Source organism: Etheostoma spectabile, chromosome 23, assembly GCF_008692095.1.
Source record: "Etheostoma spectabile isolate EspeVRDwgs_2016 chromosome 23, UIUC_Espe_1.0, whole genome shotgun sequence".
Classification (NCBI taxonomy): domain Eukaryota; kingdom Metazoa; phylum Chordata; class Actinopteri; order Perciformes; family Percidae; genus Etheostoma; species Etheostoma spectabile.
In genome coordinates, this window is record NC_045755.1 from 5,027,246 (window position 1) to 5,050,191 (window position 22,946).

Sequence of the window (22,946 nt, forward strand, 5' to 3'; positions counted from 1 at the left end):
TGTGTGTGTGTGTGTGTGTGTGTGTGTGTGTGTGTGTGTGTGTAAGAGAGAGAGAAAGGGTCCCCTTAGCCTGACTAGTGGTCTGGGTGTTTATTAATAACTAAAGTTGGAACAGCTTCTGAATTAAAAGTCACTGTAGACCTAGAGACCAACCGGGGAGTCTAACACACACACACACTCACACACACACACACACACACAGTATTATATATAAATGCACATTCTCTGTTTCTTTCTGACTCTTTCTCATCGCGATCCTCTGATTCAATGGGAAACTGGGAGCACTGGGAGGGCTATAAAGTTAGAAGGAGGAGGAGGAGGAGAAGGATTTTAGTGTTTACACAGAGGCCCGGCCACCGCAGCAACTGTTGCCAAGCGCTGTTCTCCCCAACAACCAGCCAGTAATTGGTACTGTTAGCGGCTAACCTTGCGGAGGTGGTGGTGCGAGGTGGGTTTGGACAAAAAGCTTTTTGATACATCTCCCTCTCAATCTCTTTTTTCCTCTCTCAACTTGCCGCATAGTGCCCCTGTTTTTATTTATTAATTTTTTTGGACAAGAGATTGCCCGTAATCTTGGCACGGCCCCCTTCGCTTTGGAAACGATTGGACCGTCTTTAGAAGGAATCGATGAAAATGTGTCCAGACACATGGCCCAGCTCAACCAGACATGAATTGATCATCAAAATATCAACATCATCATTTGGTAATGGAGTATGTTGGTGCCTTCAGTGCGAGGGGAATAGCCAGACTGAAAAGCAGAAGCTACAGTATCAAGAGAGTGTAAATAAGTGAGGAGTTGTATTCCAAATGCTGCCTTTTTCATTGAGCATCTCCATAATGTAGATGATCAAGTCTGTTGAAGTTGTTACATCTAACTACTGTAAGACTTAAGTTACCTCATAATATTGAAAAAGTAACGCTTAAGTATTCATTACAGCAGTGACAGTTGCATATGGTGAAGTGTTAAAACAATAGTTTAGCCCAGCTTTAGACCACCTTGAGTACACAAATGTTTCTTTCTCCCTCCTTCTGTAAGCCAGGTTAGAGGTTCAAAAAAATGTGGACAGACCTATTTGGGTTCTATTGTTCACCATGAAGAATTCCTTCCAAATTTTGACTGTAATTTAGTTAAGATAACCTGCTTAAGGTGTTAACATGACTGGTATAATCTAATCTTTAGATCACATGTAAGCATGCTCTCTCTGTCTCTGTCATGGCCGCAAACTAATGTGTTTTCACCCCAGAAGTCAGCACAAACATCTCCTCTCTTTCTCTCTCTCTCTCTCCTAATCTCTCTTCTCCTCTAGCTCTACTCTTTCCTCCCCACTTACTCTCTACACTCTCTCTCATCCAATCATTCTCTCCGCCCTCTTCTCTCTCTCTCTCTCCACTCCCTCTCTCACCTGTCTATCCTCGTCCATCTCAATACTCACGTGTTCAGGGTGGCAGTCTTAGACAAACTCCACCAGTGCTTGGATAATTGGCTTATCATGCTGACCCCCTGCTCAGTTTGGGGGAGGAGGTGGAGGAGAAGAACGGAGAAGGAAAAGGGGGGGGGGGTGTAGCTGGAGCCCTCCACATGGCTGCCAAGGACCGAGTCAATGTGGAGCCTGTTTTTCGGGATATAAGGGCCGTCCACGGGTCCCAAGCCAGGGCCCTTTCCTGTGGGCCCTCCTCCTCCTTTTCCTCGTCTTCGTCCTCCTTCATCCTCCACCCTCCTCTGAGCCCGGCTGGGCCTGGCGCTGGCACAGAGGTCCCTTTGTTGTGCACCCAAGGGTTCGGGCTCTCTTTCCACAAACTCCCCCTCCTCCTCCTCTTCCTCACCATCCCTCCCTCCCTTCTCCCATAAAGGTCTCCAGGCTTCACAAATATGAGATAATAGGAAAAATAGAGCTGGCCGCTTGTGGTGACTCAGGGCAAAACGTCTGAGTGAAAAATAGAAAGGGAGTGAGGAAGCAAGAGAGAGAGAGAGAAAAAGAGAGAGAGAGAGAGATGGTATTGTTTGTGAGGTTGGTCGGGACGAGCTGGACTGAAGTTGAGTCTCCTCTCATCTCTCTCTCTGTCTCTCTTTCTCTGTCTCACTTTCTCTCTCTCCAGCAGCTTCTGAACCAAAAGCTTACTGTGGATCCAAAATCCGGTTGGGGGCTCGCTCTAGCACACACATACACACACACACACACACACACGCACACACACACACATACACACACACACACAGAGTTTCTCTCTCTCTTTCTCTCGGCAGGTGGACTGGGTTGTTTTGGCTCGGCTGCAGGGCAGCAGCTTGACTCCGTTTGAGCCAATGAGCCAAGATAATAGCCGACGATTCCAGAGTTATTGTCAGCGTTTTCCCCCCTCTGCTTTTCCCAGAATCCCTCTCGCCGCCGTGCGGGATCAGAATGGGAACGTCACCCTCAGATGAATTAATGCGCTTTCCTATGAAAATACAACAAGCTCTATTCACTGTCGTACTTTCAAAACCAGACAGTCAAAATAAGGAAGGATGTTTTTTCAAAGTTTCCAATGTCCCATTAATGCCCCAAAAGTGATTAATAACGTGTTTTTAATTTTTTATCCAGTGGAAACATCATATAGCTTTAATTAGGAGCTGGAACAAGCTGACACATAATACAAATGTTTGGAAGAATAGAACTTTTCCAACGTTAAAGCTACTTAAGAGGGAAAACAAAGGTGGGGAAACTGCATTTCAAGGGGTTGACATGTACGCCCCAAACACACACACACACACACACACACACACACTCCCACACTCCTTTACTGCCCTATGTGCCTTACACTTCCTCTCTCCTATTGCTTCTGTTCATTTCCTCTCCTCACCCATTCATTTTTGCCCTCAGCTCCCAACACCCCACCCTGAAACTATGCGGACCACACCCCTGCGTAGGCACCAAACTCCACCCGCTTACTTCACAGAACGCACACACACACACACACACACACACACGTCCTATGTGTCAGAAGAACAGGGAGTAGCTGCGCTGATTTTCATGGAAAGTGTTGTGCTGTCCACCTTTATTATGTGATATTTGGCCTTAATTGGCAGTAGTAGACGCTTGCTGTGTTTCCATCCAACTGTCCAGTTTTTATAAAATAAAAAAAGAACACTTTTGAAATACTGCAGACCAAAAAATCAGGTGCATTTCCATCACGCTGGCCTGAAGCAAATAAATCCTTGAATTTGAGAGAAGTGGAAAAAGTCTTTCAAGAGTTGATTTGCAGCAGGCAGGTTGTTATTGTTGTGCAGTGTCAGGTAATGGTGGCCATTTTCCTGTTCTGATATAAAGATGAAAACAAGGAAATGCACTTGGCAGTTGAAAGTATCCTAATGCACTAACAACCATGATGAGAAGCTAAAGCATAACAGAGGGGAGGGTTTTTGTGAATTCAGTTTCAGGATATCCAAACACATCTTTTAACCAATGCACAAGCTTATGTGCGTGCGTGCGTGCGTGCGTGCGTGTTTATCATGGGTGACAGTGAGGGTTCATTTCCCATAGTGTTCACTACATCAATCAACATCTCACTAAAAGCTGCAGCATGCCAACTCTTCTTCTCTTCTCCTCTTTTCTCTCTTCTCCCCTCCACTCCTCTTGCCTATATCCTTCCATTTTGCCATCCGCCACACAATGAAAGAGCCTCTTGGCTTTTATTAATAGTTAAAGTGGCCCCGGCCTGTCACTGGGGACAATAACTGCAGCCCTGTTAATAAATAAAAATAATAACTAGGAGATGGAGACAGAGAGGGAGTGCAAGGGAAAGAGAACAGGCGACACTGCCATTTGTTGTTCCCTCTCACTTGTCAAAGCTCTTTGGCTTAAAAGCCTCTGTCATTGTTGAGGGAGAGAGGGCTGGAGGGAGAGATGAGAGTGAGAGACAGAGAGAAGGGGGGGGGGGGGGGGGGAGAGAGAGAGAGAAGGGGATCGCCAGGGGCTAATAGCACCTGTTGGGGTGATGGTGAGACAGCTGTCGGGGGGGAGGAGGTACACAGGAGCACACTCTTTCTTCTACTCTTTCTTCCTCTCTATGCAGGTTTCTTTCCAAACCTCACTGTTATTGCAACAGATTCTCTGTCTGTCTCAGTCTTTCTCCCGCCTTCATCCCACTGCTAACCTTTTCCCTGAAGGCTACTGTGCCTTCTGACAGAAAGCACTAGTGCACATCAGGGGACGCAGCGCTGAAACTGACTAACTGACTAGCTGAGTGGCAGTGTCGAGAAAAAATGCAAGGACACACCAGCCAGAGTCCAAGGACGGGTGGAAGGATTTTAAAAAGCAAGAGTGAGTGAGGGATGAGAAATAGAAAGAATGAGACCGCCTCGAAGTGCAGCATTGATCTTTCGCGTCATACTGTGTGTGTGTGTGGGTGTGTGGGTGTGGGTGTGGGTGTTGGAGTGGGTGTGTGTGTTTTTGTGGGTGTTTGTGGGTGTGTGTTTGCACGCCCAACGGAGCGTGAGTGCTCTTGTATTGAAGCCAGAGGACCTGATTCAGGCATCTGGGGAGGCTGCAGACACACACACACACACACACACACACACACACACACACAAACTAAGGTACAGTATGTAGGACACGCTGCAATGCTTTGTGTGGCCCCACTGTCTTGCATGTATCCTTGTTTGTCCGTGATCGTGTCATTTGAAATCTTGAAAATCTCCTGGTGGTTTCTCATTCTTATCTCGCCACGCCTTTGCAGGAAGAAATAAATAGAGCAATGAAGTGGAAAAAAGAAGGAAGTTTGGGCAAAGCACTGCATTATGTGTTTGGATGAGGGTTAAAAGTACTCTGATTTTGTTGCTGAATGTGGCAGCTGTGTGTGTCCGCGTACATGACTCTCTTATTAGTGGCGGAGAAAACGTGCTAAGCTGGTCAGCTCAACACACCGGACATCTCTCTCACTATGTGGGTGCGTGCGTGCGTGCGTGTGTGTGTGCGCGTGTGTGTGTGTGCGTGTTGGTGAAGCTATCGCATACCAGTTTTTCTTAAATCCGACTTCCAGGGACATACAAACTTTTCGCCTGCCATCAGCAATTACTGATTTGTTTGTGTCAGTGTGTCTATATATATATATATATATATATATATATATTGCGCGGGCTCATTCAAGTGAATGTGTTGTGTGTGAATGTGTGTTTTGCAGGTGTTTGTGCATTAAAATGTGTTTATGTTGGCTGATAGGGTGAATCTCCCCACTCAAAGTGTAAAACCTCTTTCCTTAGCAAGGCCTTGCATCCTAAGTGCAGGTGGCTCCGAGTAAAAATAGAGAGCTCTCTCTCTCTCTCTCTCTCTCTCTCTCTCTCTCCACACCCGTTTGCTTCAACACTTTTGGTCTCCGTTTGTCCATTTCCTCTTCCTCTTTGTTCATGTCATAACAGTCACAGGGTGACTGGTGATGGCAGCATGTCTGTATGCGTTTGTGTGTGTGTGTGTGTGTGTGTGGTTGTGTGTGTGGGTGGTGTGTTGTGTGTGTGAGTTTGTGTGTGGGTGTTGCGTACTTAGCGATAATGAACTCACATGTAGGCTTTCAATCTAGCCTTGCGTTTTGCTCTTTTGTGACTTTCCATGCCCCACTGGTGGTGGTGTGTGGTGTGTGTGTGTGTGGTGTGTGTGTGTTGTGGTGTGTGTGTGTGTGTATGTGTGTGTGGATGTGGTTGTGAGTATGACTATAGTTAGGATTGTAATTAGTGATCCTGCAGGTTTGTGTGCACATGTGTGTGCTGTGCAGGGGTTTGTGTGTAAGGGTTGGTGGAGTGTGTGTTGAAAACAAAGCTCTAGCTGATAATGTGTCCATTGTGGCGGGTGCATTAAGGCCCTCTTTGTCTCAGGGCCCACAGGGCTAATGATTCTCTAGCAGCAGGTAAGAGGGAAAAAGCCTCTCTCTTTCTCTCCCTCTCTCCTCTCCACTTGTCTCTCTCTTTATCTTGCATTGCCTCTCCCGCTCTTTTCCCTTTTGCTCACTTTGTTTTTGTTCTTTGGATTTCCTCTCTTTCGATTATCAGCTTCTCTCTTTCCACCTTTCTCTCCCACCCTCCCTCTCTTCCTCTCTCTCCAGCTGATGCGGCCATTAGGCTGAGCTGCCGCTGCCTTTATTACAGCAAATGGACTTTAAATGAGCTTTATTGTCATATTGGCCAGCCAACTGAATCCCTCTCTCTCTCTTTCCTCTGCCCCCACCCTCCCCCTCCCCTAAACAGAGGCCCCCAGCATTGAGAGGCTGTTGTCAAAGGACTGGAAGGATAAACTTTTGGCCATGGGCTCAGGGCACATCGGGGATATTAAAGGTATGGTACAATTAAACAATGACAAAACTAAACTAGTGAGCTCAATGCAATTAACCCTTTGAACTTAATAAGATGCATCTCCGATGTCCATTGAGGAAAAAAGTCCATAAAGTTCATATATCAACAGAGAAACCTTGAAAAATACTTTTTTTAAACTTCATATCCTGACACTTAATCAATAAATCCAGGTGGATGTTGTCTGTATCCATGGTTGCAGTGCAGAACTGCTAGTAGCTAATGCAACATGACTTTTTAATGGTGCTGAGTCACCAAAATGCAATCAGATATATAGCAGGCTAAAAAGAATAAAAAATAAAAACAGTTCAGCTGTAGCCCCTACATAACTCACTGACTCCATGGCAACATTATACTTCCTGTTTATATCAAGCATGATGGGGAAAACCAGTAGCAAAATCTTAAAAACATATTCAAAAGCAAAAGAAAAACCAAACGGATGTTGAAAAGTAACGTCCCTGCTAGTCCATCAGCTCTGTGTTAATCTCAGTGTTAATTGCCCATTTTATCCACACCAACGCTTCTTAACATCCAAGAGTGAGACAGACGGAGCAGGACAGAGGGCAAGAAGTAAAACAAAAAGAGAGCTGCGCTGTGAATACACGGGGAAAAAAGTCAGCCAGAGAGAAAGAGAAATTGGGGGGGGGGGGGGTGAATCCCCCTGGCTTTATTCCTTGTACTACCAGGGCAAGCGCTGTTCTCCTCCAGTATTGAGCTTCAGTTAGGCAAGCCAACGCAATCAATGTAAATCAAAGACGGCCTGCACAGCGTCAATCGCACGTCGAGCTGGGGCTCCATTGATCAAACCCCCTTTTCCCAGCTCCCTGCCGAGCTGACATTTCTGTATAGGGGCGTCCCGCTTGGCGCACCACACACCAACAGCTGGGGAGCAATATTAGAAGTGTGTGTGTGGTGTGTTGTCAGTGTGTGAGTGTGTGTAGTGTGTGCGTGTTTCAGTTAAGTACCCAAGGTGTTTCTTGACAGTGCTTACAAATATTGTGTCTGCTGCGTTGACGTACTACTTGTGCTAGTGATTGAAACCGAACTAGGAACTATGATGAAAAGTGTTCTACCCGGTGTACGTCTGTGTGTGTGTGTGTGTGTGTGTGTGTGTGTGTGTGTGTGTGTGTGTGTGTGTGTGTGTGTGTGTGTGTATGTATGCTGCTCTCATTTGTCAGTGCATCCCTTGACTTATTTTTCTTTTTCTTTTTCATCGAATTCCATTGAAGAGCTTTTTTTAGGGGAACAAAGTGATTTTGAGCCACAGCCTCCCGCTTTGTCTGCATAGTGAGAAGCAGCATTGGTAAATAGGCCCCATGCGGTTTACATAGCAAAACATAGCTAGCTTTCTTCCTAAAAGGGAGTTTTTTCTCGCCACTGTCGCACTTGTTGCTTGCTTTGGAGGGAACTACTAGAACTGTTGGGTCTTTGTAAATTAAAGGGTATGGTCTAGACCTACTCTATCTGTAAAGTGTAGAGTGACAGGAAAGATATATCTCTCAAACTCTTGTTTTCCTTTAGAATTGCTCCTAATGCTTCTTTGCTCACTGTGTTTTATATACAGTGTTGGCTTGTTTCAGCACTCCGATAAAGCTCAGCACTGTCCCACTGGGGGAAATATTGAAACCCTAAGATTCAAGTTGGAACATTCTGGATGACTTTCGCATGATTGTTTGCACATTTTTCTCAATCTTTTGCCCAGAATACCTGACGTCTTTGGAAACGTAATCTAAACTGTAATTTAAGGTTAGCTGGGTTTGAATAAAGGTTAAAGGTTCCGATCAAATTCACAACCTCCAATGCCACTAATAGTAAGACGCTGTCAAACAAATCAAGCAAACTATTAGGAAAATCAGGTTATTCCAAATCATGTAGTAAGTGCTTTAATCAACCCTTAATTTTATTACCTTAATCTTACTTAATTTGATTAAATACAGTAATTGAGTTATTGTGTCCTTGTAAATATACTTCCAAATTTACCTCTTATAGTTTCAGACAGTTTTTTTCTGTCTACCTCGGTCTTCTCTTCTCCTCCCTTCTTCTCTCCTCCGCCATCATGACTGTGTCTTATCCTTCTTCTCCTCTCTCTTCCTCATTCCCTGCCCCCTCAGCCATCTCATCCCCGCTCCTCCCTCCTCTCCGGGGGACGGGTTATCAATGCAGCCGGGGTCATTAATTAGCACTGCAACACGGTGACAAGTATTACATTGTTACAAATTGGTTAATTACGCCCTGCACGGGTGTGTGCGAGGAGAAACAGAAAGAGAGTTGGTGTTTGTTCGACAGGTCTGTAGGTAAGCACAAGCCGCGGCAATCTGCCTAAGGAGGAATGTGTGCAAACCGATGGAGGAAACCAGTTATCGATCCGCCCTGCCTGCCTCGCAGCAGCTGAGGAAACAAGCCGCTGCGAGCTGATTTATGGGGCGACTGCAAAAATTCTGAAAGTCTGAATAGGAGGGTAAGAGAAGGAAGCGAGCGGGGGGGGGGGGAGAGTTGTAAATGCGTCTCAGTTAGGAAGCGTATTATTTTCTTGGAGTGTTCCACTTTGAAAGACTCTGGTTTACTGTGAAAGAGCCACAGCTGAGAGGGGGTTGGGAGCAGCTTGTAGATAGAGAATAGACGCCTTGTCTTCATTTTTCACACACCTAACTCACACCGGCTGCTGCTTAAAGGAATGTCCCTCACCTCAAGACACACTGTTTTGCACAGAGTACCCAATTTTTGTCTGTGTGTGTGGTGTTGGTGTGTGTGTGTGTGGGGTGTGTGTGTGTGTGGTGTGTGTGTGTGTGTGGTGGTGGGTGTGTGTGTGTTTTTGGTGGTTGTGTGTGTGTGTGTGTGTGTGTGTGTAAAGGGGGGTTAACCCCAAAACGAAACGCCCTACAAGAAAGACTCCTTTGATCCATCATTTCACTTTGCAACCCCCTTTATCTTTTTTTTTCTCCCCCTTGCCTCTTCCTCCCCACCTTCACCCCCCCCCATTGAACAGGCTAACGTTTTTAACCCAAGGCGTCTTTTGTCTTGGTCAGCTTCGGCTACACACACACAAACACACACACAAGCATGCTCACACAACACACACACCACAAACACACACACCCACACACACACACACCACACACACACAACAACACACTTTCTGGCTCTACAAAGGGTGTCTGTGAGTTAGGACAGCGGCGTGTTTATTTTTCCAGCGGCCAGTGCTCCCGACAGTTGCCTTTATTGTTCATTGTTGGCGGATGGATGGAGTCCGGGGGGAAGGGTGGGGGGTGGTGTAGCAGAAGGTGGCAGCTACCAACAGTAAGGACAAATGGATGGCTCTCACCTTTTCGAGCGGTCAAAGGGCAGGTCAGAAGCCGTGGCTCCTCGCCTTCTTCCCCGCCATCCGCTCTTCTGACTCCCGCTTTCATCCCCCGTTGTTTCTCTTTCTTTTCCTCCCTGCTTCCCTCGCTTTCTCTCCTTCTCTCTTCCTCATCTGGTTTGTCTGGCGCAGGAATGTGGCCCTGTTAAAGGTAGCAGCTGAAGAACAATGGGGGATTGTGCTATTCCACACATGCACCTACACACACACAACAAAGGCATGTAGGCAAACATTGGTACATAAGACCAGACATGGGTGCACACACTCATACTGATTGTGCCCCGGTGTGCCTCTTTCTAACCCATTCCTGTTGAATGATTTAGGCCGTGTGTGTGTGTGTGTGTGTGTGTGTGTGTGTGTGTGTGTGTGTGTAATGGAGCTGGTATGTCAGGATCTGAGAGGTCAAAGGTCAGGCCATGCTAAATGTGAGCAGGAGGTTGACTGACTGCAGAGTAAACACAGTCCAGACACACTCGCCTTTTCTCTTTCTCTCTTTTTTCCCTCTCTTTCACACACACACACACACACACACACACACACTTACACAGTCACAAAATATAGCTTGATAGCTAAAAACCAATCTCTGTACTTACGTTGAATTCAGCACCAGTCAAATACATTTAGATTTTACTTTAACTTTTAGCATGAAATGTAATTTTCAAACCTGGTTGAAGATTTCTTTTGTTTGTTTAACATATGAATATGACTCAGATTTTACATTTGCTTTAACACCACATTTTGCCTGTTTATGAGTGTTTCCTCAGCCAGATTTATTTTCTTTGTTTCAATAAGGCAATAAAGGCAATGATGGATGTGGCTTGAGTAATCACTGCTGGCCCTCTGTGCCCGAGAAAATAAGTCAACATCTGGTTTTACAACTCTGCAGCGCACATATGCACCTTCTGCTGACATGCCCCCTCCTACCGTCCAGAGGCCCTTACCAGTCATATATTAGGTTGACCAACAAGCCATGGATAGCTTTAAACTGCTTTGTTGTTGTTCCTTCCTCCTCTGTCCCTCTTCTTCATGCCTCTGACCTCTAACCTCAGCCCCACAATCCATTCGGGCCTCCGGATAGCCATGACAAACTCTTAAAGAATAAGAAGAACAGTGCATGACATCTCAGCTTTTTGCTTCCCTCACATTTATATCTTATAGCTTCTTCTATGATATGTATGTATAATGACTGACACATACTGTTCATTAACACTTTTATGGAGGATCAGCTAGACTTTCTTTTAAAAGATGAAAGAACTTTCATGGCGTAACCTCAAACAAATCTCAGTACCATCTCACCTTTGACCCCTCTCTTCCACTCTCCCCCTCTCTCGCCCTATAGGTACTGCAGACAGCCTGGCGGAGAAAGAGCGCCAACTCATGGGCATGATTGGCCAGTTGAGCAGCCTGAGGGAGCAGCTCCTGGCGGCCCACGAAGAGCAGAAAAAGCTGGCCGCCTCGCAGATGGAGAAGCAAAGGCAGCAGATGGAGCTGGCCAAGCAGCAACAGGACCAGGTACAGGGGCACTGCATGTGAAGGGCTTCGTTTTGAAACATTGTAAACTGTCTGCGCTACGAAACAAAAAAATCATTTAGTCTGACTGTAATTCACAACATAAAAAAACACCTGAACTATTTGTTATATTGCTTCTTTCCAATTGAGCCAGCACTTTTCAACAATTTTCCCCATCTGTAGATTTGTTAGGTATCCCACCTTATGTTACAGTAATCATTTCATAGAGTTCCCCCACTGTAATGCCACCAAGGAAAATCCTGTAAATGTATTGTACTTGATCAGTAAACAATGGCCCATGATTGGATACTGATTTGGAGTCCCAAGTTATAAACACACACACACACACACACTGTATAGCTGTATAGCTTCCACACAGCCAGAGACATTCGCCTTTGGCAACATGAACACAGGGACATTGCACAGGAATAAACTGAGGGTATGTAGTGTTAGAGCGGATGTATTACAGACATCCACACACACACACACACACTTACACACACACACTCCAAGCTCCCAGGCGACAGTCTGCCAGGTATTTGCATAGAGAAGGGTTTCCCTCTTTGTTGTGCTTTTTAGCTTCTGGGAAGCTTGGGTTTGCAAAAGGAACACATACATACACACGCACGCACACACAATCGCGCGCACAAACACACACACTCACATGAAGAAACACAGCTGTAAGGACAAATCACCTGTGATAAATACAATGCCTTACAGTGCCCTTGGCTGCATCCCGTACCAGTGTGCACTGAGTCTGTGTGTGTATGCTTGGGCTTCTTTTCCACTCTATGAGCCACTGTAGAGTGAACACTTAAGAATAGGCAGGCTTAAAAAACAGGAGTAAAATGATATTTCAAAAGAAGGCAAATAAATGTGTAAAAGTGAGAAAATCTCCCCAAATTGATTTTGACTAATAGATTAGAATTCAAAATGTGGACTATACAACATCCCAGTCAGTAAGTGTGTCGGTGTGACACAGTTGTCCACTTGGCTGTGGGCTGAGTCCAGATGAGATAAGCTTTTTAATATTTCATACCAAGGCATCGACCCTCTGTCGTGCAACTGGGGCCTCAGAGACCTGCAGATGTGTCGCATCTCCCACAGGCCCTGCACACACACCGAAACACACACACGACAACACATGCACACACTCCCACACAAACATACTGCATATACATTGTAATAATGTGTTGTGTTTGCCATCCACAGATTGCCCGACAACAGCAGCAGCTTCTGCAGCAGCAACACAAAATCAACCTCCTGCAGCAACAAATCCAGGTGAGGCCGGTGTGTCTGTGTGTGTGTGTGTGTCCATCCACATGTGTAGCCATGTGTGTGTATCTTTCCAAGTGTTTGTGTGGATGTGTCCTAATGTGTGTCTGCGCGGCCCACAAAAGCAATGTTGTGATTGTGATTGTGGCAGCTTTTCTTTGCTCAGCCATCAGCATTTGGGACCTTGAATCAGGATTGACTAACATTAGCCACTCCTCCTCTTAACACACACACACACACAGACACACACAGACACAACCTGTGTAATCACGTAAAAGTGGTCAGTGTGGTTGGAAAAATCAGCACTAGTATAGTATGTACGTTTTAAGTCTTTATCATATAAATCAATGTTTGTACGTCAAGCTGACAGGGAAGTTCACTTTTTTCATATTTATTCCATTGTGTTTGAGTGGCGGTAGGGGTGTGTTCACAGGCAGAGCAGTAGAATGGCTCTGCTTAAACAACTCAAACGTTGTACAAACTCAAATTAGGCAACCAAGCCAGTGAGAAAAGCCAAGAAGGGGTCGGGAAGGTGCTAAAAAAAACACTGACAATAGGTTAACCCTTTCTGTGGTTTCACCTTCTAGCCAAAGAAATCTTAAATTAGGTCACATTATACCTCCTTATATGTTTACCATGGCAAGCACAAGGTAGCTAACGGACATTATTATTAGCCAAACACATTCTTTCCTCACATGGGCTGATAGCAAGTCCACTTGGATTTTTTTGGACCCTTCCTGGGTCAAATTATACTTAATATAATTTGGATCCAACCTGACTCAGGTCTGAGGTTGGTTCGTGGTTACTAAGAACCATGTTTGGTACTAATTTAAGAAATTCTTCTTTTATTAGAGCAGTGGTACTGTCACTGATGGAGCAATTGAACATATTATGATAATGAGATGAATTCAAGTTAATCTATTGAGTTACGTCAAATAGTTACCCCTGATTGTTAGCTTTCCAGTGTGTATTTCACAGTTATAAGAAATGACAAAACTAAAACTACAAATATATGGGCGTGCTATAGCTCACTGTGTAAGTGCGCTCGCCCTATGTTGACTGAGTCCTGCAGCGGCCCGGGTTCGAATGCAGCCTACGGCCCTTTGCTGCGTGTCATCCCTCATCGCTCTCTCTTCCCCTTTCACATGTATATCCACTGTCTCTGTCTAATAAAGGGAAAAACCCAGAAAAAAAATCTTTAAAACAAATAAAATACAAATACATGTGGTGTTGTACAGTACATAGAATTAAGCACATTTGGTTTAACTTCACCTTGTTTTTTCTCCCCCCGGTAGAGGACTCATTATGTTTCACTCTGCTTTTTGTCAATCACCTGACATCTGCAGGAAGAATTCCTTTCAACAGGGAATACTAGGAAATGCAAGCTTAGTTGACTCCTTATTTGCAAAGGCTTCGTTATGAACAAGATGTTAAACAGATCTAATAATGCAGATTGTAGACAGAGTAAGAAAAAAAAGAAAAGTCCCTTTGAATGTGAATCTGTGTCTTAAGCTTCAGAGACCATGGGTGGGTATATATGTAACACTTAAAAATGGAGGTATTGTCCTTTTGAGTGCTACACTGGAGCCTCTATCTTGGTCCAGGTGGCTTGGAACGAATAGCCCAGGCCTTTGTAAAAGCAGATGACACTGAATTTTGAGCTGAGAAAGCCAGGCTTTGTATCATAAAGAGACACCCTGTCCAAGAGGGAACACACACACACACACACACACACATATTCCCTTTCCCCCAAGAGTTTAGCCATACACAGTTTGTGTGATAAGAGACCTTGTGATAGCATGCATGCGAGACGTGTGTCTATGAGTGTCCACGATTCTTTGTAACACAGCTGTGTTTATTTGCTTTGTGCGAGTTCAAATTCTGAATGGTTCGTGTTTTGTCTCTCTGACAAAAAAAAGAAGTCTGGTTCTGAGGATTTCACTGTGCATTCTGAAGCGTCCATTTCTTCATCCGCACATACGTGCGTGTGTGTGTTCGCCGCAGCTGTGTGTGAGAAGCTATAAACACGTCTGCTCATGATTCACTCCCTGACGACCCGGCGGAGACAAAGCTCTCTTTTCCCATGACTTTGCAACCTTTTCCCAAACAAGCGTCTCTCCATTGAACGGGCCCAACAATAGTTTCTCACAAGCATGGGCAGCTGTAGGCAGCCTCGTTAAGAGAGGGACACAATCAACAGGGGCTCGTCACAGGAGCGCAAAAACACACACATTCACATATATCACACACATCAAAGTGCACACAAACAAAACATACAAAAATATAGGCCTTCACACTTATCGCAAGCAGTAACAGAGAGCGCTGCACACTCGCCTGATGATCAAACACACACTCATCATCAAAGACTTGGTCGAGAAATACACTGCTTAATCATTCATGAAGAGATTGTCCGCAGAATCCCACAATACAATGGCCTGCCAGAGAGAGGGCACCAGGTTCAGTGTGTGTGTGTGTTTGTGTGTGTGTGTGTGTGTGTGTGTGTGTGTGTGTTTTGTGTCTGTATGATAAGCCCCTTGTGATTGCATTTCCCCCTAACGAGGCTCTGAGTTCAGCTGTCCCTTCTTGTGTGTGTGTGTGTGTGTGTGTGTGTGTGTGTGTGTTTGTGTATCTTTTGTGTCTGTGTCCTTGGCTTTGTTAGGCCTCAAACCCCCCAAAGACCTGTGAAGAATGCTTTCAACTGTCCACTTGGAAGAGGTGATGAAATGAAACGAATAATCAAGCTCATGAAAAAGAGAGGAGAGTGACACACATCCCTTATAAAAGGAGGACAAATTATTTATTGTCCTCACGTCCGGTTTTCTATTTTTTCTCACCCTGAAACCCAAATCAAGCTAGTGATATGAGCGTCAGCGTCCGCTATTTGAGCCAACGGGCACTCGCCGAATGTGGCAAAAGCAGACAAACAAGCAAGTTAATTTACAGAGGCCGGCATCCCAGCAACACAAGCTAACATACAGGACACACATGCACACACCAGTCATTATTCTCCAGAAGTCAGCGATTGGATACTTTATCGCTCCCACTAATTGATTCTACCTGGAATTATCTATGAATTAGCATCCATTATGATGCTTTCAATTTGTGCCAATCTTGACCTTGGATTTTCCTCTAATCTTAAACATAAACCCAAACAACACCAGGAATAATTATACCGACTATGGAATACATTGTGCTCAGTGTGAGGGGATAACATAACTTGCTCTCTACAGAATAACTAAACAAGAGCATATGTGCACATAAAGACACACACACAAACACACATGCACTCCTACCCCCTGCTAGGGGCCTTCTTGTTAAGCTCGAAGGGGTGAGCACATTTCCTCAGACTTCCCTTTGCTTTGCCCCTCGTCTTCTCTCATTCTAATTAAACAACTTGTCTCCGAGGCTCCCTCCGGTGTTGCCAGGGACGACTGTTGCCGCTGTGCGGGGAAGCGCAACGGGGATGAAAGGAGCTCACCTGCCGAGCAGCTCAGGGCTTACCTTGAGAGCGTGCACACATTTTTCATAGAATAGAGGCGGCACAAACACTCCCGATGTACATTGAAACAGAGGGATGAGGGGACATGAGTGTGTCCTGTCTAATGAATCAAAACTCACTCAACCTAACCACACACACACACACAGACAAGTGTGTGTCTGTGCTGGCTGTCTTTCTTCCCAACAAGAACCGTTGTTGCTGTAGCTGGGAGACAGCAAAGCAGACAGAGAAGGAGTGAGAAAGAATCAGAAAATGAGTAAAGCCACCTGATGCTTTGACTAGTTTAAGAGAGGCCAGACGCGCTGGCGACAGCAGATAACAAGCACACCATTAAGGCTAACCTACATTGGTAACTCAATTTCACAGGCCCACAACCACACAAACCCACACACCTCCAAGTGTATTACCTGCTGCAGTCATAAGTACAAGCTTTTGTCCATGTTGAATATTTTTAATTCTGTGCGACAAAAACAGAAAAACTAAAGCAAAAACTCTAAAAAGCTTTTCATTAATTTCACACATATGTACAGTAAACCACAAACACACACACACACATACATACACACATACACCAGCACCTCTGTACTCTGTGCATAGGAGCAGCTAACCCAATTGCCTGTGTAATTGTTTAATCACTCCCATTACACCGCAACCAGTGTAATTTGTGTTTTTCTTACGCACTTTATCGGTTGATGTGCACACACACACACATTCACACACACCTGTGTGTGAGTACATTAGAGAAAAGTGTGTGAGTTTTTTTGTGTGTGTGTGTGTGTGTGTGTGTGTGTGTGTGTGTGTGTGTGTGTGTGTGTGTTGTGTGTGTGTGTGTGTGTGTGTGAATGAATCCCAGCCATTGCAGTCATTGGGACATGAACCATGGCCCTACATTCACAGCAGGCTGGCCTCTAATAGCCCCTGTCCATAGAAAGTTAATGGGCTAATATTAAAAGCCAGCTCTCGCTCTCGCTCTCTCTCTCTTTCTCTTTTTTTTCCCGCTCTCTTGTTCCCTCTCTCTCCAAATTAATTATTGGTTCTGTCGCTAGCACGTCCCTTCTTTAGCAATAGGTCATCCAGGTCTTACATTAATTGCCGGAGCATATGGTCGCCAACAGATTTTAGCTGTGGGACTCGCACTTTAGCGGGGGCTATTTTTTTCCACGCTCAAATGTGAGCCATATTGTGCGGCGCTGGCAGCTATTGTTCGACGCATTAACTTCATAGAGCTAATTACTCCCCAATAATAACTTTACCTTGGAGTTTTTAGCGTGCTGCGTGCCAACCAACCTGTTTCGCACCCCATATGTTAATTAGCGGCCACATCTTCATTATGCCGCAGCGGCGCTTTAAGTTCAAGCTGTGCCGCCTGGCGCGTGGTGAACGCAGCATCGACTCGCTGCCAATTATCCAACTCTTGCTCCCCTATCTGTCTCTCTTTCTCCCTCTCTTGTTCATTCTGTTTGCTCTATCTGCTCTTTATTTCCTGGGAAGTTCTCTTGCCATTGTGGATTGTTGACTTATTTCTTTCTTTCTTTTCTTTCTGTCCTCTTTTGCCCCCTGTGAAAGTTTCACACTTTCATATATATATATATTATATATAACAAAGAAAGCACTCATAATAGAAAAACCATATATATATATCTATAATCTATGAGTTTTTTCTATTATGAGTGCTTTTCTTTGTTTCACTGATTAGAGGACTTTTAGTTATTTTAGTTCCAGTTTTGTTTGTTTCAGGTTTCTTTTTTGGATCTGGAGAAGGGGTTTACAGATAAAAAGGGGAGCACGTCGGCAGCCTACAGTAGCAGCAGTGTGATGTTTTGTCTGTGTGTTGTAGGTTTTCATGTTCGCGTTGGGCCTGATGTGAAAGAGAAGCTGAGGAGTGATTTATTCCCCAAAGCACCGGCTGTTTCAGATGTGCCTTTTCCCTTTATGTGGGATCTGGAGATTGTCTGATACTGTAGTTCCGGCCTCGCTCTCACTTTCCCTATCTCTTTCTCTCTCGCCCTCACTTTCTTTCACAGGCTTTTCTTTTTTCCTGTCAATGCATCTCTTTGTCTCTGATTCCAATTCTCTGATTTGGGAGAGCTATATCTCCCTCTCTTGTCGTCCACTTGGTTTCAAAGTTTACTCTATGATCACGAGGCGAACACAGAGCTCATAATACAATTTAAGGTATTGCATTATTTTACATCCAATATGAGAAGAAATATCAGATTAAGTCATTTTGTACATGTTAAATCAATGTAAATAGGGAGGAATGCACAGGGGGCCATGATGAGGGAGACTCTCCCATATCATATGATCAGCGGGTGGACACCCTCAATACACACACACACACACACGCACACACAGTTTTTGTAGTTCCGTGTTTCTCACAGTTTCACTCAACTTGTTCTGACCAATGTTTTCTGCCTTATGCTTGCGTGCGTGCGTGCGTGTGTGCGTGCGTGCGTTCGTGCGTGCAGCAGTGACCATGGTAGGCAAGTGCTGCTGCTCATCAGCTCAACAGCTGTTACACATATATCCAACTCTCCAACTATTATAACTGCTCCATATGGTAGGGAATGATCCTCCATAAACCATTCTCCGTCTTTCATTCTCTCTACACATTTCCGGGTTTTTTTCTTCTTTTGTGTCTCTTTCTTGCCTTTTTTCTGTTGCTTGATCTTCTTATCCCATTGTGGATGCTTACATGTATTGTAAGCCTCTGTAGAGTACAGTTCTGTACAGTTCTGTAGGCTGATTAATATATTCTTATTGTGTGCAGTCTTTTTGTTATGAGATCAAAAATGAGACAGATATAGGGAGGAGAAGACATTATACGATATCTTCATTTTCATTTGTAATAAAAGAAAGCAAAGCCATCTGCACATACACAGACAGCCGTCATACAATATACTGTATGTGCCAGTGCTTCTATGTTTGTACCGGTATTACAGCTGCCACAGACTTTTCCTCTCCTCTCCCTTTTCCTATCCTCTTCATTCTCCTCTCCTCTCCTCCCTACGGTACATTACAGTATTGCTAGCCAGCTCCACTCCAGCATATGTCCAATTATGCCTGAAAGGCAAAGCGGAACTGTTCTGTCTGTGATTTGTCCCCGCGGGGGTCCTGTCCGAGCAACGCACTGGAACGCCTCTCCCTTCTGATCGCGCAGCACAGGCTGCACGGTGGTTTATGGTTAACCAAAATGGTGAAGTAATTATTGTTTTTGGTGTAAGGGGGAAACAGGAGCCGCTTGAAGAGAGCTGTATTCCCCTGTGCTGTGATAGTTTGATTACAGTGCTGCTGGCTGCCGCATGCCGACACACAGGAGCAGGCGGAGGGGGAGGAGGAGACACGCTCACACACACAGTAACACAAACACACATAGGTATTTACAGTACACAAGCATGCATACGCCCAGGGAAAATTGAGTATACACACATGCAGGGAAAGCTGGGAGCGCTGTTAGCACTGAGAGACTCAGTCTCTCTCTCTCTCTCTCTCTCTCTCTCTCTCTCTCTGTCTCTCTGTCTCTCTGTCCCTCTGTCTCAAGCACTTTAAGTGTCCATATCTCTGAGATATTACCTGATTGTACCGCGCCACTGCCGCATGCTTGTGATTGTACAGCCATTTCCATCATTCCAGATCAATTTTCTCACATCAAACAGCTTTTACCTGCCCATTATCCTATTCGGCCATTACCCCGCTGCCCTCATGGCAAAATAAGAGAGGCAGGAGGAGGAGGAGAAAGGCGATGACTTGTAAAGTGGGAGCAAAGTGCTTTGCAACCTGGAAAACAGGTCAAAGGCCAAAAGACCCATTTAGCGATTTGATTTAAAGGGGCCCCAATTTTATGCATGCAGTTCAGTTTACTCGCCATGTGAAGTATTAGTCAGCCTTTGAAAACAGGTTCTGGAGGAGCTTTCTCTGTCAAATGCCCTGTATTCTTGTCCAAAATCAAATTCACGTCTTTCTCTGCTGCACAGGAGTTGTGTGGAAGTATATTTTGAAGAGTACTTGTAAGAAACAAACAAGCAACCTGTGAATTGGTTAGAAAGGTTGAATCTCATTAAGTCCCAAAAGACATCACAGATGTAACTACAACACTTTTGTCTATAGTTAGACCCATACACCTGTTTTAAGGTATTTTTTTGTATGTGGTGTAAAAAGTACAAAAAGATAAGCGTTTATAAATAATTACATTGCAAGATTCGCCTCTTCTTTGTTTAATAATTTTCCATTACAATGTAGGCGTAGCATTGTTGTATTTTTACCATGCCCAAAGACTCAAAAAGCAAAACTGGTGGCCAATGAAAACGCCACATTGCATGTTCCAACTAAGTTAATTAAAATAACATAATGTACTGTAGCTAAAGAGTTACTGGGGCTCTGTTGAGTATGCAATCTTGTTGAATCCAACACATTGATTTTCTTGGGTTGACTTTTTGGAAAATTTGAACAGAATTTGGCTTGAGTTCCTTCCCTCTCTTCATATGCGTGCTTTCTACATCATACCATCATTACATCTAGGCTTCACAGCTTGATAAGTGTCCTTCTTTTCCTCCTCGTCTCACCTTCTTCCACTCTCCCTCACTTCCTTTCCTCATCTTCTCCTATGCTTCCTCTCAAACTGTCAGTCAGTCCATCACACGCAAGTCTTTGTACGTTGTTTTTGGCAGAACGCTGTTTAGTGCAACCATCTGTCTCCTACTTCTCTCTTTTTCTGTCTCTCTCTCCTTCTCTCTCTCTTTCTCTCTCTCTCTCTCTCTCTCTCTCTCTCTCTCTCTCTCTCTCTTCCTCTCCTGTTGTCTCTGCCAAAGCCACCCATCGGAGGAGCTTTTTTCTGCTTCTCCTTTTAAAATCCTGGAAACCTTGTGAAGTCGTATGGCTCTCTGCCGACGGGCGCGCAGAGATATGTTGTGTGTGTTTGGGTTGTTGAGGGGGTTGATATGGGGAGAATGGAGAGAACATCATCTTCCAAATAAAAGGAAAAGGCCAGCTGTTGTGCGAGTTTAGTGAACTGTTCTCATGACTTGGGTCCAGAAAATGGTGTGTGTGTGTGTGTGTGTGTGTGTACGTGTGTGTGTACGCGTGCGTGCGCGCGTCCGTGCGTCCATGCGTGAGACTTTATTAGTGTCTTTGCAGACGGATGTCATTTGTGTGTTCCATATGTAGTACGCCATGAATATATGTATGTGAACCTGAATGCATATGATTATGAGAAACGATTACGATATAATTCAGATGTAATTGTCTTCAGAATGACACTTAAGGATGTCCTGGAATCAGTTACACACATTACACAGCACTATTGTTAGCATTGTGTCTATCGGTGGTTACTGAAAGTGATGCCAATGGTGCTCATGTTTTCTTCTCATTTTCCTCCCTTCTACCTCTTTTCCTCCATTTACCTTTCCTTCCTTGCTCCTTTTCCACCCTCCCCCGTCTCTTCTTGCGCCTTCATCAGCAGGTCCAGGGCCAACTCCCTCCACTGATGATTCCCGTCTTTCCTCCGGACCAGAGGACTCTGGCAGCGGCGGCAGCCCAGCAAGGCTTCCTAATGCCCCCTGGCTTCAACTACAAGCCTGGCTGCAGTGAGTAACATCCACACATAGACTCTTAAAAAGGTGCAACTTTCAGTGTAAAAGTACTTTTTATGTGTGATGTTGCAACTCTTTTTTTTCACCAAGCAAGGTAGAGTCTGACCGTTTTTTCCCACACAAGGAGTCGGATCGTTTTCCAAAAGACAAGCTCGCCCCTACAACAACATCTCTCTCTTAATAGAAAAAAACAGTCCAAATACACCCTTCCTGTTTACACTCTCTCTCTTTATCTTCCTCGCTCCTCTCTCGCTCAGTCCTTTTGGCTCCATCCTTTTGTCTTGTCTTTTTTTATGCATAAAAGCAACAAAATACAGGCATCCTGCAGGACATGTTTTTTTTTTGTTTTTGGCTATCACGCTCCGGCTGTGTGGCAATGTGTTGTTTACCATGATAGAGAGAGAGAGAGAGAGAGAGAGGTGGGTGCTTGCCAGGGGATGCTGGGAATAAATGCGCGGTGGGGGGGATAGCAGAGGGGGTTGTGGTAATGTGACCTGCCCCAGGTTCTCCTCACATTAACACGGGAAGCAGCCAGAACATGTATCCAACACAGCCCACACACACTTACACACATAGACACACACAAACGTCCAGGCAGCCAGAGAATGCTTTGTGATATCACAAACACACACAAAAAAATACTTCGACACAGATATGCAAACGTGCACACAAGCTCGTGCGAGCACAGCCCCGCTCCCCCTTAGAGTTTCACAGCTTCCCAAACAAGTCCATTCCATTTTAATTAGTGCCATGTTCACCCACGCCCACTGCCCACGTAAATACCCTGTCAAGTGGTGGGCTTGTCTTTTCACTGCCTCCGCCAACTCCAACCGGACTAGCACTCTGCGCCAGGCTGAGCCGCCCCTGAGAAAACTCTCTGGCAACTTTCAAAGTTGTTGTGAGTTGATGTAGTTTGGTGCTGCAGCTCTAAATAGGACATGTGTAGCATTGTGCTTCGACATATTCTCACAGCGCTTCATAGCTTCAACGATATGAATATATTTTTATCCACACATTATGGATATCTGTGCACAGTTGGAGCACTTTGAACAGTGTTTGAACATGTTAGATCAAAAGATAAAAGTTTCCCTTAAGTGAGGATATATTGAAAATTAACAGCATTGCAATTTTGGGTACTGTACTGTTTACTTCAAAAGCTGAAAGTTTCTTTTTTACTTTTTTTTTACTTTTATTTCTAACTTGTTTGCTTAACGTGCTCATATTATGCTCATCTTAAGGTTCATAATTGTATTTAGAGATTATATCAGAATGTGGTTTAATTTTCAGAAAACACCATATTTTTGTTGTACTGCACATTGCTGCAGCTCCTCTTTCACCCGGTGTGTTGAGCTCTCTGTTTTAGCAACAGAGTGAGACATCTCACTTCTGTTCCATCTTTGTTGG

At 44.7% G+C, this 22,946-nt stretch overlaps 1 protein-coding gene across 10 annotated transcripts in view; it reads left to right on the plus strand.

Moving 5' to 3' along the window:
* Window positions 1-22,946, plus strand: part of sox5 (SRY-box transcription factor 5) — a 260,812-nt gene that overhangs the window by 209,342 nt on the left and 28,524 nt on the right. For 7 of the 10 annotated variants that reach the window (XM_032504960.1, XM_032504955.1, XM_032504964.1 and 4 more), the window contains 4 exons: window positions 6,212-6,298; window positions 11,011-11,183; window positions 12,393-12,461; window positions 21,410-21,536. In XM_032504960.1, the coding sequence (XP_032360851.1) occupies window positions 6,212-6,298; window positions 11,011-11,183; window positions 12,393-12,461; window positions 21,410-21,536 (456 nt within the window). The remainder of the gene's footprint in view (window positions 1-6,211; window positions 6,299-11,010; window positions 11,184-12,392; window positions 12,462-21,409; window positions 21,537-22,946) is intronic. The other 3 variants (XM_032504965.1, XM_032504957.1, XM_032504961.1) reach the window with 2 other exon arrangements.